Below are 18,198 nucleotides of genomic sequence, written 5' to 3' on the forward strand. Positions count from 1 at the left end.
GTGCCCTTCAGGCTGCTTGAGGAACTCCTCCAGCAGGATGTCAGAAAGGTTTTGGAGCAGGACCTGATGGGACAGCAGGCTGACCACGATGGTCCTGAACGGAATCCTGCAGCAATGCAAACAGTAGAAGTAGTACTTCGTGTGTATAGCAGTGTGAGGTTATTCAGTGGTACAAAAACGAGTAAAAGCCTTACCCTACTTTCCTAGCGAGCAGCAAAAAAAAAAAAAAAGACTCATTTAGTAACGTGCGTACATTCTGTGTCTTCATGATAGCAGTCGTTTATTCCAGCAGGGGGACAGTGAGGAGCCAGCTGGCAGACACTGTCCCTCCACTGTGTCCTAAGTCTATCCGGAGACATCATCCTGCTTGGACATGCAGCCTTGGTGGAGTCCATTGTCCACCATGTACTTCTATTGTGAATGTGTTTGTGTGTGTGTAGGTCACCTCTTCTGAGCGTGCCCAGTGGAGCGGTGCTCATTTGGCAGTTCCATGATCAAAACACACGACTGGGCGTGCTCAAAGCCATCCTTGTTGTTGGGGGTCTTTGGAGAACATTGAGTGTCCAACATGAAGACCTGCAACATGGTTAGACTTAGACCACTTAGACCAGCATGTAGGTGAGCACACTTAGTGGTCCAGTGTCGGGGACAGGAAGTGGCGCTGACCTGCTGAGCCATGGCTTTGATCCTCCAGTACTCGGCCTCCGCTGACGGTGAGGACGAGGGGGCAGCGACTTTGACCTCGCAGGCGTCTCCACAGAAGTTGTTGGAACCGCTCCGAAAACACGCCAGAAGGTTCTGGAGACACACAAGACAGTCACTGCCACACAGTGGCGCTGATGGTCACGTAACGATAGCATCTTGAACGTAGAACCTCCCCTTATGCTACCTACCTACCTTTTCTTCATCACAATTAATTTGCAAGATGACCTTTGGGTGTGTGTGTGTGTGTGTGTGTGTGTGTGTGTGAATGTGCTCATGTGAGGACATTGACCTTGTTGCTTGTGAAACACGCACACAAGCACACACACGCACACACACACACACACACACACACACACACACAGATGTGGCTGTAAGCTGTAAAGCTGCTTAAGTGTTTTACATTTGCAGTCACACACACACACACACACACACACACACACACACACACACACACACACACAGCTAGACAGCTTAGTGTTGTTAAACTCAACTACCCATAATGCACCGTGCCTCTTCACTTATGTGTGTGTGCATGCGTGTGCGTGCGTGTGTACCTTGACAGGTTCTAAGGTAGCAGAGAAGGCGTCCTGCAGGGCGCAGCAGGCCAACCTCCACATTTCCTCTGTAAACACTGGACCCACTGTCACCAGCACGTACCTACAGTGAGCACGCCATCACAATACATGTTAGCACAAGCACACACACGCCCAAACACACACATAGGAAACAGTCACAGTGCGTCACCTGATGCAGGAGCAGCCCACTCTGGAGATGCTTTCTGCTGCTTGCGACACACAAGCCACCAGCAGCTTGAAGACGTCCTTCAGCATCACATTTATCAGAGACTCACAGCCTACATCTGACACACACAACAACACACACACGAGCGTGTCATTCAGGCTGGGATGAGGCCACGTCAAGACGACAGATGAGGTGCGTCACCTGTGTGTATGAAGGTGTTGACGTGCTCCACCACCAGCTCGCAGCACAGGCCGATGGCGTGTTTGAAGTTAGCTGCCGCCACATCCCAGTAGGCGTGGTCTCCATGGCTACGCTGCAGCCACAGTGACATCACAGGAAGCAGCAGTTGGACCACGGCGAAAATAGCGAATCCCGGACCTGCAGAGATGGACGTGAGGGGTTCTGTGTTCGCAGGCAGGAAGTTGCAGCAGGTGGCAAGAAAAGGTCACCTGGCACGACGGCAACCTCTCGCAGCAGCAGGAAGAGCATCTCCAGGGTGGGCGGCTGGTGTTGGCGAGGACAGTTGGAGACCGATGCAGTCAGCTGCTCCAGCAGCAGGATCCACACCTGGATCAGACCTGTGGGACACCATTGAGCCGTCACGCATCAGATGCAGGCAAGGAAGACTCACCACAGCCAGAGAGAACGACGCCCGCACCCGTGTCGTCGTCAAACTCCTGCAGGACTCCGTCCATCCCGTCCTCGCTGCCCACCGAGCGCTCGTGCGTCCTGGAGGGCAGGCTGGCGAGGCGCGCCCCCAGGAAGACGGGCTTGGATGGCATCTTGTAAATGTTGGCCAGCAGCTGTGAGGAAGAGCAGGACAGGTGTCATGTGACCAATGTGGAGGAACCTGGTAGCCAAAACAGGAAATTGTACCTGAGAACATCTGTGCAGGTAGTCGAGCGCCGGTAGGCAGAGGTCGGTTGAGCTGGAAGGTGACGTCAGGACGCAGTCGCCGATCTCCCTGTAGTCCACCTCACCTAGAAGGTCAGCGAGCGGTCTAGTTAAGACTTCCTGTCACATGGCGCCACATGCACCCTCAGTGCTGCACCAAGAGCACTGACCTAAGCCTTTGACGAACTTCATGAGGCACATGATGTAGTCTGTGGCGGCGTTGGCAAACACCTGGATGTTGTCTGTGCTGATGAACGCCTCAAAGACGTCAAAGACGGGCGCCTGACACTTGACGCCTGCACCAACCAAAGAAGTCAAGTTGATGCAAAGAACGCTCCCAAAGAACTGCTCACCATGTCACACGCACCCACGGAATATTCTCCTAGCAGGTAGTCTTTGGCTTCCATCTTGCCGCCGTGCACGGTCCTCAGAGCACTGAACAGAGGCCGCCATCCCGACAGGATGTGAGGAGAACACATCTCCACCAGCTCGCCGATGGACGTCACCACCTGCACCGAGTCACCCACAACATGACCGCTGTACCTTTCTGTCCTTGTTACTAGCATGCTAAGCTAACTAGCCTGCAAGAGAAGAGGTCACCTGGTCTTGGACGTCCTCGTCGCACAGCTCCAACTGCATGATGTGCTCAAAGGGTCGGAAGAGCGCTTCGTTAAAGTGGAAGTGGGGCGGCTCCACCCAGCTGGTCAGAACCTCGGTCAGGACGTCATGGATGAAGGAGACAGCCTTCTGGGAAACGTGGCGCTCTTTGTGGCAAGATGCCTGCAGTGAGACAAACGCATTCATTTGTCAGTATTCCCATGTCAGCGCCAAGCCGTTACCATGGCAGCAAAAGGGGGAGCCCTGCTATTCCCTACCTCCACCAGGTGTGGCGCCACCACACTCCACGCCCTCATCATATGGAGCAGCGGCCGATTCTTGTTCCGGACGATACGCAGCATGGCTTCCCCCAGACGGAAGAGATGGAGGGCACTGTGGCGTTCCAATATGGACTTTGCTTCTCCTACATGACAATAATAATAATAATAATAATACATTTTATTTGTTGCCGCCTTTCAAAACACCCAAGGTCAGCTTACACGCAATAAAATAATAACAATAGAGCATCCACAATAAAAAATTGTGGAGTGTTTTGAAGGTTATAAGGAGGAGTTGAATTGGTTGTTGGACACAAAGCCAATGGATCTTAGAGAGAATGGGTGTGATGTGGTCAAAATATTTAGTGTGGGTAATAACTTTGGCAGTGCAGTTTTGAATAAGCTGTAGTTGACGGGTGACTTTCAGTGAGAAGGGCATTACATTAATCCAGACGAGAGGTGACCACAGCATTAATGACAACTTCTGTTGAGTGCTGGGAGAGAGAGGGTCAAAGTCGAGAGATGTTGCAAAGATAGACAAACGCTGTATGTGAAATATTATTAATGTGGAATTTGATTGAAAGTTGCTATCCAGGATGACTCTGAGGCTCTTGACTTGTGATACAGTGGGGACTAAGCAGCCATCCAATTGCTATGTTGAAGGCATATGGGCTTTGAAGAGTGTTGACTTAGAACCACTGAGTTTAGTACCGAGGACTGAACCTTGGAGAACACCGTGAATTATTGGTGAGCATGAAGATTTTCCATTATGACCTTGAATAAATTGCAAATGAATTGAGCCACTGCAGAGCTGTGCCAGACATCCCAATGCAGGCTAAACAATCCAGGAGGACAGTGTGTGATATCGTGTCAAAAGCTGTGCTAAGGTCGAGGAGGACGAGAATGGAGAGAAGGCCAGAGTCTACCGCAAGGAGCAGGTCGTGATATGGATGAGAGCTGTTTCAGTGCTGTGCTTGTGCCGAAAACCAGACTGGAAGGGCTCAAACACATTGTTTGTGAGTAGATGATCTTGCAGTTGAGCGGCTACTATACGTTCTTGGAGATGAACGGCAGGTGTGATATGGGTCAGTGGTTATTAAGAACAACGGGATTCAGGCCAGGTTTTTTGAGTATTAGTGTAACTGACACGGTGAGATGAGGGAACAGTGCAGGTGGACAAGGAGTTGTGAATAATTCCAGTAATAAGAGACAATTTCAAGTCCAACTTACAAGATTTGTTTTTCCTGATTAGTTTGATTAATAAGATAACAGCAGGGGTGTTCAAACTTTTTCCAGTGAGGGTCGCATACAGAGAAATTGAAGGATACTGGGAGGGCCACTTTGATACCTTTTATACGTTAATGTAATTAATGTAATGTAAGTCAATATATGCTAAATTATCTAAACAAACCATCTAACAAGGCACATTAGTGTAATATTTAATTAATAATTCATTCATTTTAGTCTTACAATTTGCCGAGGGCCAATAAAAAACTGGGCCACACTTTGGATACCCCTGCGTCAAAGGAAAACTGCACATTTTTTGAAATTGTGCCCATCATCTGCAATCCTTATGTGAGACATGAACACAGGTCTTTCTCTTTCCTGTGCGTTCTAAAGATATAAAAACAGCTAAAAAGAGGCAGCTAAGAATGCACATAATAGGACACACCCGTTCCGCCTATAAAGTCTTCTGAAAAAACCTCCAAAAAGCCTCAACAACGCTCCGTTTACTTAATGTGACATATTAACCAAGCTACAGCGACATTGTGATTATTACTGTTATTGACATTGTTACACCCAAGAACTATGTTACTGCGTAGTGACACCTCGCCACACCACAAAGGCTAGCTACAAGCCAGCTAGCGACTAGCTTGACAACACACTAGCTCAAAATGCCTCAGGCAACTGTCAAAAAGTAACGCTAAATGTTGGAGCTGCCGCCACTGCTGCTGTGTTTTTGTTTTTGAGTTTGGAAAAGTTAACGCTACATGTAGCGTTCCTGTCTATGTTGCTATGTGAAATCAATGCGCCCTGTAAGGAAGTTCTGCTAATGCTTAATATGACCAAAATAGGGTAAAATACTGCAAGTATTACAAGTTATCATGAATGTGCCTGTTACTACACACTCACAGCATGGATATAAAACCATAAAACCTTGTTGGAGGTTTTTGGAGGTGTTTTAATACCGGGTTTTATGGGCAGAATAAGTACGTCCCATTATGTGCATTCATAGCTGTCTATTTTTAGCTGTTTTTATATCTTTAGAAAGCACAGAAAAGACAAAGGTGTGTGTGCTCCTTTTCCTTTAAGACAGGTGTTGACAGGCGTCATGTGTGACCACCTTGTGTGTGCACATCAACAATGAAGCAACAGGCCAAGTGAGCATGTGTGTGCGCGCGCGTGTGTGTGTATACCAGGCATGGCCAGTGAATAGTCGCCTGTCTCTGTGACAGAATCAAACAACTGACACTGAGATGCCTTTCGCAGCTGCTGCAAGAAGCCCACTAGAGCCACCAGGTTCAGTTTGGTGGCAGCTTCCTCAAACAACCTGCAACACACACACACACATTTTATTTAGTTTGTGACTTTGAGAAGGACAACAAGTGTGTGTATGCTGTAGGACATGTGTTTGGTCCATCTGCTGCAAAGATCAGACAGATTTAGGAATGTTTGGAATGACTCCTAAAAGCAGCTTACGTAACAACATGATCCTGCATGTGTGTGTGTGTGTGTGTGTGTGTATGTGTAAATACGCTAATGTGATCTTTTCCAAACAAACACAGTCTGCAGTTATGCTGCCACCTGACGGCTGTGGAGCAACAATAGTTATGATTTTTTTTTGTTCTTCTTCAGTCCCACCTGTCCGTCTGCGTTGACAGAGTACAAACCGCCTTGGCGGCGCCAGGCCCTGTCATTAGACTGCCACCTTTCAGGTCCAGACCCAGCCCCCCTCTCCCGCCCTCGCCTAGCAGCTCCTGGATGGTCGGTGGCCTGATGACTGGCGGGTCGGAGACAGGCTCCAAGGCTTCATCTTGGGGCTCGCAAGTGGGCTCCAGGATGCCGTCCGCGGGGGCCCCTCGCTGACTGTGCTGGGCGAGGGTGGGCAGCGATGGTGGCTGAGAGGAGGTGTCACTGAAGTGACTGTGCTCCAGAGAGCTGATGTACTCCGTCACCCTGAGGGACATTTGCACGGTCACAAAATGAGGGGCCAAAACACACACGCGTGGGGCATGTTATTGTGCTGCGGGGGCACGTGCACGCACCTGAAGACATGTGGCCAGCAGTCATGGTTGTGACTGCCCATCTCCAAGCCCACGTTCAAGATGGCGTCCATGCACAGGACGTGTGCCGTGTGCAGGCGAACACCTTGAGGACGCGCCATCTGCTCCAGACGCTGCTTCACTGTGCACACACACACACGCATCAAGTTGCTGCAGAATGCACATCAGCCACAAGAGGTCCCTGATGAGTGATGTCCCCACCTTGTGTGATGGCGTCTCCCACCTCCACCCCCTCTCTCTCCTCACGCTCCTCCTGCACGCAGGAAGCGGCGGCCATTTGGGCCAAGGCGGACGCGCAGTTGGCAGCTACACCTGAGGAGACACACCGTGATCACATGATCACACAAGATGTGCCTATGGAAGCCTAAGATGCTGTTGTGTGGGCATGACCTACCAAGAACGCAGCTCAGCGCGGCGGCCTTGCGCAGGCCGTCCAAACTGAGACAAATGGCATTTCGCTCCCTCTGGCTCTGTTCTCGGATGAAGGAAAGCCCCTTGGAGCTGCCTGCCATGCGGCCCGTCAGTGGCGTTGACAGCATGTCCATTAGGTTCTTCCACACTCCGGACAGGATGAAGCGGGCAAAGACGGCGCCTCCTGGAATAGTTGACAGTGTTACCACAGCACCCGCCCTGTCTAGTCATTCCAGTAAGACACCTACCCGCCATGACAGTTTCCCCGGCTGCTGTGTCACAAGAAAGGACTGATTGGCTGGACATCCTGATCAGCTGACCACCAATCACACTGCTGCCCAGACCATCAATGTCTGAGGGGGGAGGAGCACATTTTAATTCCCTTCCATTACCTGTGTGTGTGTGTGTGTGTGTGTGTTGGTACCAGTCAGCATGGTGATGAGAGGCAGCGTGCGTTCCTCCTGAGCACCCCAGTAGCCTGCTTGGCCCAGGAGGTCTCTCTCCAGAACCTGGTGGTACACCTCCTCGATCCAGGCCTGAGACAGGACCACCAGCACGCCGCTGCTCTGGATCATGCGCACAAACTCCTTCTGCATGAAACAGGAAATTAACAGTCACATGAGCATGCCACACACGGTGGCCACTTGGTGTGCTCGGCAGTACCCTCACCAGACCGATGGCGGGAGGGAGGGCCCTCCTGTGGTAAAAGTGGCAGTTGCAGAGTTTGAGGTTGAGCAGCAGGACATAGAAGGACAGCAGGTAGATGCCATCGGCGTTCATCAGTGATTGACAGCTCAGCATTAGCCCTGTCTCCGCGCCCGGTGAGGGAATGCCACCTGCAACATACACACTCATTATAGTCATCAGCTTCGGCCAGCCATGCACGTGCACACACACTAACCGGCCTGCAGTCCGGAGCAGAATGTGTGGGAGAAGTTCTGAAGCAGTTGGTCCACTTCAGTGTCGGTGCCCAATGCCAGGAGGCGAGGCAGCAGCGCCGCCAGCGACTGCACAAATAGGCGGGCGCTGTGTTGGTCTGCCTCCTGGTTGCGGAGCAGCTTGAGCGAGAGCGCAGCCGTGCGTAGAGAACGCTGACCCAAAAACTCCCGAGGAGTGTGCTCGTCTTCATCGGCCAGCGACACGTTGTCAGAACCCATGTCTGATACGTCAGAACGACCCGAGTCTTTCTCAGCCGCCATCGAGTACTGGTCGCACGAGTCCAGCTCGGTCCGAGACAAGTCCTGCTCCTCCACACTGACAACGAAAACACATGTGTATGAAACACTTAAACATTTAAACACACATGCACACACATGCACACACCTGAAGTTGCTTTCACTATATCGTGAGCCTCCTTCATGGTGTGTCCTGGTCCTGGACTCGACAGACAGGAAGTTGGTGATGTCAGGGTAGACGAGGGCGTGGCTTCGCTGGACCACATCTGGAGGAACCGCCAATACTCTTTGGGCCCCGCCCCTGCTGTCCAACTCCTTCCCATCTCCTTCCAACTCACGTTGGATGCCTTTCTCTGTTTCGAACTTGCCGTACTCCAGATCACCAACAGAGGGCGATGAGAGGCCTACATCATGGTCACGCTTTTCAGGAGGGACTTGGCTCAGGTGCAGCAGTCCCGCCTCAAGGTCCAAAGTGGTGTGGCCCATGTCCGTGGTGATGCTAATGCTAATGTCAGGGCTGCGCTCGATGGCCGCAGCCATGTTGGCGGAGGCGTCCCAGGGCGCTCCCTCAGAGAGGAGGTGCCTCTGCCACAGGAAGTCAGCCTCGTTGACCTCCATGGACTCGCGCGTCGACTCAGTCCCATCTTTCAGCTCGTCCACACGCCGCAGGACGAGGCGGGCCTGCGAAGATGAGACTGTGGTCATCTCTGCTGTAGGAACGAGGTCACATGGTATGGCCTACCTGCTCAGGTGTGAGGCCCCGCCCCTGTGAGAGGTCCTCCAACGCTTTCAGCAGAGCACACGTACAGGACACGGACCAGAAACATGCCTCGATGCCCCCTTTTACACATGCCTCTGTCATGCCATCCATCACCCTGAGAAACACACACACACACACACACAATGATGGTCACGATCTCATCAATATTAAAGCTGATTTGATGAAAGTATGGACTAGATGCAAATAAGAGATGTGTATGGATGTTTCCATGGCAACAGAGGCAAACTAAGGAATGCACAGAAGAAATGTCAAGGAGGTACTGACAGCCGCAGCAGGTCCAGGTGAGACTTCCTCTTGGAGAATGAGCGCTTCCTGCTCTCAGGCTCGGCCACGCACGGCCCAGCCAGGTCAAACAATCTCTGCGGACTTCCCAGAATCTGAAACACAAACACGCCAAGGGTGATTCTAGCCTTCCTGCCAGCTGACACGATGGACATCAACGGCTCAGCCCCCCACCTCCTTCATGATGCGGATGGCCTCGGTGCGGTGCTGAGGAGGCGGATAGAGGAGGATTCTGTGGTACAGCGACTGTAGCACCGGCTTCATGGACTCCACGCAGCTCACCAGACGCACCAGCTCCGCCGCCACGTAGCACACCGTACGCACCACGGGTGCAATCCTAGCGGGAGCGCTGGACGAACACCCCGACCCTCTGCCTTGATCCGACACCGCTCCGATGGAAGACTCCAAGTCCTGGCTTGGTCCTGGAGGGAAAACACACATGGATGTTATCATTGTAAGGATGGAACGTTCTCCGTTGACAGATACGCAGCATGAAAACTTACCCAGGCTCAGTCTTTCTGCCTCTGGCGCACCCATGTGGCCGTGGTGGGAGGCGATGGTTTTGTCGCTGACTGGGTTTCCCATGATGGCCACCAGGGACGGACACAGCTGCTTCCTAGGATGATGATGATGTCAAAGGTGCAACATATGACCTTCCAAATGTAATTTTACGCTCTGACACAGATTTTCTGCAGCTGCAGGAGTAATGGCTGCACCATGCGAAGTGCTCATACCATACGAGGTCAGTGAAGCCTCTGGACAAGTGCATTGTGGGGGGGCAGCTGCTGAGCATGGACATTATGCACTCCAGGTAGAGCAGCTGCAGCAGCTGGTTGCTACTGGAGGAGGACAGTGGTGACATCATCAGGAGCCAAGGCAGACGAAAGCTAACGTGTTACATGTCACATGTATGCGCTAAAGAGCAGGAAATAGGAAGAGAGCAATTGGTCACTTACCAGTCCACCGACTCAAGCTTGTCGCAGAAACATGTCAGAACCATGACCACGTCTTCACACAGCGCCTGGCTGGTGGGCGACACATCTGCATGCCAAACACACGCATGCTGTAAGTCAACACTTCCAAAACAAAGTGTGCACCATAGCATGTTTAGGGCCGAGGGGGGCATGTACCTCTTCTCTGCAGAGGGAGGGCAGCCGGCTCCTCTCCATCCGCTTCCTGTGGAGGACAACATCATCATCATGTAACAAACATGCTGTACATTTGAACGTGTCATCTATCAGCCACCCTGAACTCATCACAGCAAGCGTTGGTGCATATGTGTGATCATGTGACCTCCTGTCTGTGTCGCAACTGCAGGGTCAAATCTCCCAAAATCTGACTGAGCGTGGCTCGCACCGCCGTGTTGATGCTCCGCTGGTGACAGCTGCACGCGTACGTCTCCATGCACACCTACACGCACATAATAAAGTCAAGCACTTGGTGATGATGTTTCCATGGCGACACGGGTGGTTAACATACCGTGGTGTGAAAAAGTGTTTGCCCCATCCCGATTTCTTTTTTTTTTGCATGTTTGTCACACTTGTTTCAGATCCAAAAAATGTAAAGATTAGTCAATGACAACACAACTGAACACTAAATGCAGTTTTTAAATGAAACTTTTTATTACTAAGGGAGAAAAAAATCCAAACCTACATGGCCCTGTGTGAAAAAGTGATTTCCCCCCCTTTGTTAAAACATAACTTAACTGAGGTAAATTGAGATCTATCAGTCTAGAAAAGGTTATAAAGCCATTTCTCAAACTTTGGGACTCCAGTGAATCACAGTGGGAGCCATTATCCACAAATGGCAAAACCATGGAACGGTGGTGCACCTTCCCAGGAGTGGCCGGCCAACCAAAATGACTTCAAGAGTGCAGCGACGACTCATCCAAGAGGTCACAAAAGACCCCACAACAGCATCTAAAGAACTACAGGCCTCACTTGCCTCAGTTATGGTCAGTTTATGACTCTGCAATAAGGAAGACACTGGGCAAAAACGGCCTGCATGGCAAAGCTCAAAACCACTGCTGAACAAAAAGAACATTAAAGCTCGTCTTAATTTTGCAAGAAAACATCTTGATGATCCCCAAGACCTTTGGGAAAATACTCTGTGGTCTGCCGAGACAAAAGTTGAACTTTTTGGAGCGGGTTTGTCCCATTACCTCTGGTGTAAAAGTAACGCTGCATTTCAGAAAAAGAACATCATAGCAACAGTAAAATATGGTGGTGGTAGTGTGATGGTCTGGGGCTGTTTTGATGCTTCAGGACCTGGAAGACTTGCTGTGATAAATGGAACCATGAATTCTGCTGTATACCAAAAAATCCTGAAGGAGAATGTCCGGCCATCTGTTGGTGACCTCAAGCTGAAACCAACTTGGGTTCTGCAGCAGGACAATGATCCAAAACACACCAGCAAGTCCACCTCTGAATGGCTGAAGAAATACAAAATGAAGACTTTGGAGTGGTCTAGTCAAAGCCCTGACCTGAATCCTATTGAGATGCTGCGGCATGACCTTAAAAAGGCGCTTCATGCTGGAAAACCCTCCAATGTGGCTGAATTACAACAATTCTGCAAAGATGAGTGGGCCAAAATTCCTCCACAGCGCTCTAAGAGACACATTGCAAGTTAGCGCAAACGCTTGATTGCAGTTGTTGCTCCTAAGGGTGGCCCAACCAGTTATTAGGTTTAGGGGGTAATCACTTTTCACACAGGGCCATGTAGGTTTAGATTTTTTTCTTCCCTTAATAATACAAAGTTTAATTTAAAAACTGCATTTGTCATTGTCATTGATTAATATTTAAATTTGTTTGATGATATACTGTAAAACCTTTCAGTGTGACAAACATGCAAAAGAGAAATAGAAAAGAAAGAAAGAAATCAGGACGGGGGCAAACACTTTTTCACACCACTGTAATTGTCAGCCTCCATGATGAAAGGAGCAGCAGCTAATGTGTTAGCATCACAAAGCAATCACAGATCAATAGGTATCTTCACCTGAGCGATGCGTAAGATGGAGTCTCCGTTGATGTCAAAGTTTGGCGAGTATGTGACACACAGGAGGACCTGCGGGCGCACCAAGACGACAACATGTAGGCTGCCATGGAGACATGGTCCTTGCCCAGCATCTGGAAGCTTCTTACCTTCATCACCTCCACCTGCAGGTCCTCGTGCAATGAGGGCGTCACTCTGACTGCTTTCAGCATCTGACTCAACAGCTGTTTCTCTACTGGCTCCGCCTCCTCGCTGACCCCACCCACAAAGCGGTCCTCACACAGGAGCTTCTGATGGAGACATGGAGCTGTCAATCACAGTCCCTCATACACAGCAACAAGCTCTCTATCCAGTCAGAGCAGAGGGCAGGGCTACGCACCTGCATGCCGCTCAGCGCCGTCTGACCCAGTTTGACGTTTTTGGACTCCAGCGCCATCTGAAGGGGCAGCAGACAGCGCCCCCTGCAGACAAACACCATGTCTAGCCCTTAATACACTCTTATGGCATCATTGTCATTCATCTTTCATCTGATCATCTTCATCATTTATTCATGTCAGAAAGCTCATGTTACAATCAGACACACCACAGAATCATGGAATGTACCAGAACCGTTTCTTACCGCAGGTCTGCTGGCGACAGCTTGGCTGATGCATTCTGGGACTCGAGAGTTTCTGCAGAAAACAAAAACAAATGATGTCATTCATGTCCCTCCAAGCTCAACGTTGTGCTCCACTGTGCCCCACCTGATGTCACTGTTCACGCAAGTGTGCATGTGTACATCCTGGACAGTCTCCCGGATACAAAGACCAGTTTAGGGGTTGGTTTGTCATTTTAAGGTTTATTGATCTTAGATTGTTGACAGAGCTTAGCTTCGTGGTTAGCCAAAGTATCTTCTATAAAACTACATACAAATTATATACAGTATATAAATTTAGGCTTTAAAAAATAGCACATTAACAGCGGTAACTAATTTTTTTCATTAATTACGTTGACATTTTTAGCGTAATCAACGCATGTCAAACCAACCCTCTCCGTTATGACGACAATACGAGGCACAATAGCATCCCCACACAGAGTCTGACGCTCTTCGCTCTTTTCTACCTTTATTCTGACCTGAACACATCAACAGCAGTGAAGTTCCAAGAACAAATATGTATCACCAATTCATAAACACCTCTCTAGTCCTCCTTGGAAAGAAACTTCCTTGTTGTCACTAGACCAGTGGTTCCCAAACTTCTTACAGTTGCATACCCCATCAGACATTTGACCTACAGCCAAGTATCCCCTACTCCTGCACACTTAAAACATACACCCTTTTATGTTAATTAGATTGAAATATTGAAGATAATTATTGGTTCATTAACGTTATAGTAATTTCAGGTCAAAAATATGTATTTTGCATGGCTTCACATGAACATTGATAAATAGACAAGTAATCACCCTACACATCTTTTATTCCAGTCTGATGTTGGCATCCTTCCGTTTCAATGGCTTGAATTTGGGCATCTTTTTTTTTTTGTCCACTCACAATAGCTATGGTTTAAGTCTCCATATGAATTAAATTTAAGGGGAATGTTTACCAATCATGAGAAAGCAATATCCAAAGTAAAAAAACAAACAAACTTACAACCAATGATAAAGCCTACTCACAGTGAGAGTTTTTCACCGCTGCGCTGTGTGGCGATTGGAACACATGGCATCTTCAAGATTAAACACACTTAAAGCATAAAGCAATCATCAAACTTACTTATATGTTCATATGATGCACACAATTTCATGCTCTGTCTCCTTTCTGCTCTGTTCTCCTTGCGCCGTGAGGCGGTCAGGCACACTCGTAATTGTGAGTGTTAGGCGCTAATTGTTTAAAATGTGTATTCATGTACTCCCTATTACAATTGGCATACCCCTGGGGATACGCGTGCCCCACTTGGGAACCTAGGCACTAAACGACAGTGAGGTGCAATCAGGGGCACTCCGAACATCGCAGTGTCTTTATTATGCATGTAATAAACAGAAAATAAACAGAAATACAAAGAAAAACAGTAAGTGGCTATTCTTATCACTCAGTATCGTAACTGCAGAAGTACAATTTGCTGCATTTAAGTATGCTCGGAAATCCCAGAAAATACACCTAAACTCAAAACAATGAATTCAACTTTAAAAAATTACGTATCTTTGAACGCAACCCATCATGTGTGGTGTTTCGTGTGCTGCGATACTGCCCTCTTCTGTGTTTCTGTTGCAGTACACGCCCTACACCACCATTATGAGCAGATGAGCAACACCTGGGACTAATGGGCAACGGCAGCACTTAAGAAGCAAGCACACCTTTCGCCGTTGCCAGATCGTTGCCCTTCGCTTCCCGACTCAGGCTCCTATCGCTCAGCAGTAACCCTCTGTCTGCTAGTCATTCTGCCTACCTTGTTACCTGCCCGGCCACTCCGGCAGCGTTAGCGTTTTTCTGTGCCTTCCTGCTTAGATTATTCAGCAGTGTTTTTTGTTTATCGTCCTACCCTTTTGGTAGCTCTTTCTGTTTCTACCCTTTTTCCCGTGTAGTATCCGGGTCTCCTTTTGTTGCTACTTCTTTAGTTGTCCTTTTGCATCTTTGTTGTACTTTTGCTTTTGTTACACTTTTTGCTGATTTGGAAATAAAACACCTGTCCAAATCGCACGTCGCCTCCCGCGTCTTGGGATCCAACCCGCGGCACGCTCCGTTCCTCACATCATGGCTCATAATGACACGGTTAAAGTGTCATTCAAATGTTCTGCTACTATTAAAGAAACTTGTGTTAGACAAATAGATTTTCAGAGATGTGTGCTTTTAGCGTGATTTAAGTTTTCACTTCACTTGGAGGTGTTAATATATACTGTACAAATATATAAAATTAAGTACTGCCATTTAGCTTTTTGTTCATAAAATACAGCAAAAAGAGCACATTTCACACAAAGTTGCAAATGGTGATTAATCATGATGAATTAGATTGAAACCTGTGATTAATTTGATGAACATTTTTAATCATTTGACAGCCATAATGTACATGTATAATACTGTTAATGAGATGTGGAGGAAATTAAGCTTGAAATAAGTCGACCTCGTTGATCTTAGCAACAAATGAGTTGATGCTTTTGTCAGCAAATGCTTGTCCTAAAAACAATTCTGCTTTTTATGTATGATAACTAGGGCTGTGAACGATAAACTGATGCAACCGGATATCTGGTTTGACAAGCCAGAGATGCGGTTGCATCGGTAGCCGCCTCCTGGATGGATAAGAATCAGCCATAAATCCGAAGCTGAATGGATTGTAGAGACATGCACTAGGTATCGCAAGACTAGACCAGTTGACAGTCCGACTTTTAAACAACATGAGAGCCTCGGCTGCCGGCGGAACTATTGTCACGCATGCTTTGTAGCTTAGCATGACTGAAGACAAGAATGGATCCAAATAGCAATAGCAGCACGCTAGCTGGTCCATCCGCAAAACATATGTACATTATAGCCATCTACTTTATCTTATTTATTATGTATTGTGTAAAACTAGGACAGGAACAATATCAAATTAAAAGCACTAAATGAATACAGACCCATGATCCTCCAGTACAAGCCTGGACTTTGTTTTTCAGAGAGGTTGTGCACCACAGTATGCACATTAGCACTCAGTAACGTCATGAAATCTTACCTTTTTGCATTCCCACATAGTATCAGCATTTGGGAGTAAATATGAGATGAAAGAAAAAGGGGAAAAATACAGTATAGTCGTCTATCTGTACAGCTCAGGAGAAAGTTAGATGGTGCGTTCAAAGACGGTCTAACAAAGTGGGACAAGTCATCGCTCTCAACAAAAAACTTTACCATGGGAAAACTGTACGATTTCTAACTGTACATACTGTATATATATATATATATATATATATATATATATATATATATATATATATATATATTCTTTTTTATATTATAATGACCCGTATTTCCAAAATTGATATCCACTTAAATAAAACTTGATGTAGTTCCCTACAGCTTAAGTGTGTTTTTTAACCTCAAAGTTTCCCACGGCCAGGTGGTTGGGGACCCCTGCCTTACAGCATGCTTGGGGATATGATGTGCTCTTTTACACATTTGAAAATACTGTAAGATTGAAACTTTTATAGGATTGGCTTCTTTATTTTATAATTTAAGATTGTCTACATTTTAAAAAATTGAACCATTGAATCATTTCGAATCGACCCGTTGGCACACTGTATCGAATCGTTCTGTTTTTTTTGTTTTTTTTAATAAATCGCTTTTGATTGTATCGTATCGACCGTGTATCCAGATGTGTTTCGTTTACCACAAAGAGATTTACATCCCTAATTCTAACACTGTGATATCTGCTTATGAGTGAGATCACTTTTGTCATATGAATACAAATCCATTATGAAATCAAACAGTGTGAATGACACAAGAGGAAAGTAGGACTAAATTTACGACATAAATGACATCTAAGAAGCAGCGATTAGTGACGTTTGTAAGTGAGCTAGTTAGCACTATTGACATTAAAAAAAGCAAATAAGGAAGGAGTCTAGTAACAGAATGAAGATAATAGAATGTAAACGTCATCTACGAACGTATACCCATCATTTTTTACACAATATTAATTTAAAACATACGACACAAATTTACGCCATAACCCGCCCACCACCACTGTCCAAAGGAGCAGCAGGTGGATGACCACCAAACCTCCCCCATCCTCACCCCGCCCCCCTTCACATCCAGAGGAGGTCGGTTCGGTTGGACTCACCGTAGGCTAACAAGCAGGCGTCGCGGAGGTTTTTGTGCTTGTGTCCGGCTGCGTCTTTCTGGAGCCTCCGTAGGATGTCCTCCATGATGGCAGCTAAGCGGGGCTGAAGAGCAGGGGGTCACACGGGGGTCGCTGGGTGCTTGTTGGCGGTCCTGAGGTCCGCTGTCAGCATCCTGGCCCCCCCAGGAGCAATGAAGGATGATTCACACAGTCGATTACGTCACGGTGATGCAACCGGGAAGTGCTTTCTCACAGGTCCGCCTTGCGTGTTCATCGCTTTTTTTCGCCCCACTCTTTAATTTTCTGCTCCAACTTTAGCGTAAAGAGGTTAAATTATCGATACCAAAATCAACATTACCATGTCACCGTCGGCCTGATCAACATTATTGGCAATCGATAGGAAAACACGCCCACGCAGACAGCCGAGACGGTTTAAAGCGTGACTTCCTGTCTGAACAGAACTTTCACAGTAAAAGTCGGATTCACAACGCTAAATCATGACGTTATAAGTACATTTTCTTTAAAACGATAAAACTCCAGCCTCCAACGGATTCTTTACATTAGCATTCACATTCGCTAAACCATTCGGTGGAGTATTGCATTTTTATTCGTGACGTCACACAATTATCTCAAACACATACTGTATGGACAAAAAGAAAGAATGAATATGCTGGACTAAAGTTCTTAGGTGTCCCTCACTCTTCAATCATCTTAACAAAACATTTTGGACCAGTGCACAAAGTAGGTCAAAATGATTAGCCCAATGTTAATCAATGTTAAAGTAAGACTTACCTTTTGTATTTCAGTGACAATGACATCAAGAAGCAGAGTGTGTATCACCTGACCAATTAATGGGAAGGGACTGGTTTACACTTGCTCCTAAATCTTGTTCAGAGGCCATATCATTATGCCAAAAAGTAAGAAACCGTAATAGATCAGAGGTGTCCAAAGTGCAGCCTAACGAACATTTGCGGCCGCTGTCACATTCTAAAAATATATTTAAAAAAACAAAAAAAACCCAGCAAAAATGTTAAAATCAGCAGTAACTTTACAGGAACAAAGTCAAAATATTAAGAGAAAAAAGTTGTAATCTAACGAGTAAAAGTCAGAATTTTATAAGAATAAGGGCTTAATATTATAAGGAAAAATAACATCATTTTGGTAACTTCAAGTTGAAAGTCTAGATAAAGATGTTATTTTTTAAAATTAATATTATGAAAAACAATCAGGAAATGAAAATTAGGTTGCGCAAAAAGGTATGTTATGAGAATAATCAGCGTA

General features: G+C 47.2%; 1 protein-coding gene across 1 annotated transcript in view; it reads right to left on the reverse strand.

Moving 5' to 3' along the window:
• The window catches only part of arfgef3 (ARFGEF family member 3), a 23,946-nt gene extending 6,578 nt beyond the window's left edge, over positions 1-17,368 (reverse strand). The window contains exons 1-36 of the mRNA XM_054798726.1: positions 16,918-17,368; positions 12,759-12,810; positions 12,519-12,600; positions 12,289-12,429; positions 12,143-12,211; positions 10,442-10,558; positions 10,279-10,324; positions 10,105-10,189; positions 9,883-9,987; positions 9,652-9,764; positions 9,323-9,570; positions 9,131-9,243; positions 8,828-8,960; positions 8,234-8,766; positions 7,812-8,164; positions 7,580-7,746; positions 7,335-7,500; positions 7,159-7,263; positions 6,894-7,094; positions 6,701-6,811; positions 6,482-6,620; positions 6,078-6,392; positions 5,633-5,766; positions 3,216-3,361; positions 2,941-3,120; positions 2,708-2,849; positions 2,511-2,636; positions 2,323-2,426; positions 2,105-2,249; positions 1,896-2,024; positions 1,648-1,824; positions 1,450-1,564; positions 1,260-1,362; positions 667-798; positions 446-576; positions 1-106 (exon numbers count right to left, since the gene is read on the reverse strand). The exon at positions 1-106 is cut by the window's left edge and continues 113 nt beyond it. Coding sequence (XP_054654701.1) covers positions 1-106; positions 446-576; positions 667-798; positions 1,260-1,362; positions 1,450-1,564; positions 1,648-1,824; positions 1,896-2,024; positions 2,105-2,249; positions 2,323-2,426; positions 2,511-2,636; positions 2,708-2,849; positions 2,941-3,120; positions 3,216-3,361; positions 5,633-5,766; positions 6,078-6,392; positions 6,482-6,620; positions 6,701-6,811; positions 6,894-7,094; positions 7,159-7,263; positions 7,335-7,500; positions 7,580-7,746; positions 7,812-8,164; positions 8,234-8,766; positions 8,828-8,960; positions 9,131-9,243; positions 9,323-9,570; positions 9,652-9,764; positions 9,883-9,987; positions 10,105-10,189; positions 10,279-10,324; positions 10,442-10,558; positions 12,143-12,211; positions 12,289-12,429; positions 12,519-12,600; positions 12,759-12,810; positions 16,918-17,002 — 5,349 coding nt within the window. The 5' untranslated portion in view covers positions 17,003-17,368. The remainder of the gene's footprint in view (positions 107-445; positions 577-666; positions 799-1,259; positions 1,363-1,449; positions 1,565-1,647; positions 1,825-1,895; positions 2,025-2,104; positions 2,250-2,322; positions 2,427-2,510; positions 2,637-2,707; positions 2,850-2,940; positions 3,121-3,215; positions 3,362-5,632; positions 5,767-6,077; positions 6,393-6,481; positions 6,621-6,700; positions 6,812-6,893; positions 7,095-7,158; positions 7,264-7,334; positions 7,501-7,579; positions 7,747-7,811; positions 8,165-8,233; positions 8,767-8,827; positions 8,961-9,130; positions 9,244-9,322; positions 9,571-9,651; positions 9,765-9,882; positions 9,988-10,104; positions 10,190-10,278; positions 10,325-10,441; positions 10,559-12,142; positions 12,212-12,288; positions 12,430-12,518; positions 12,601-12,758; positions 12,811-16,917) is intronic.
• Positions 17,369-18,198: the final 830 nt, after the last annotated feature.

Source organism: Dunckerocampus dactyliophorus, chromosome 14, assembly GCF_027744805.1.
Source record: "Dunckerocampus dactyliophorus isolate RoL2022-P2 chromosome 14, RoL_Ddac_1.1, whole genome shotgun sequence".
NCBI classification, from domain to species: domain Eukaryota; kingdom Metazoa; phylum Chordata; class Actinopteri; order Syngnathiformes; family Syngnathidae; genus Dunckerocampus; species Dunckerocampus dactyliophorus.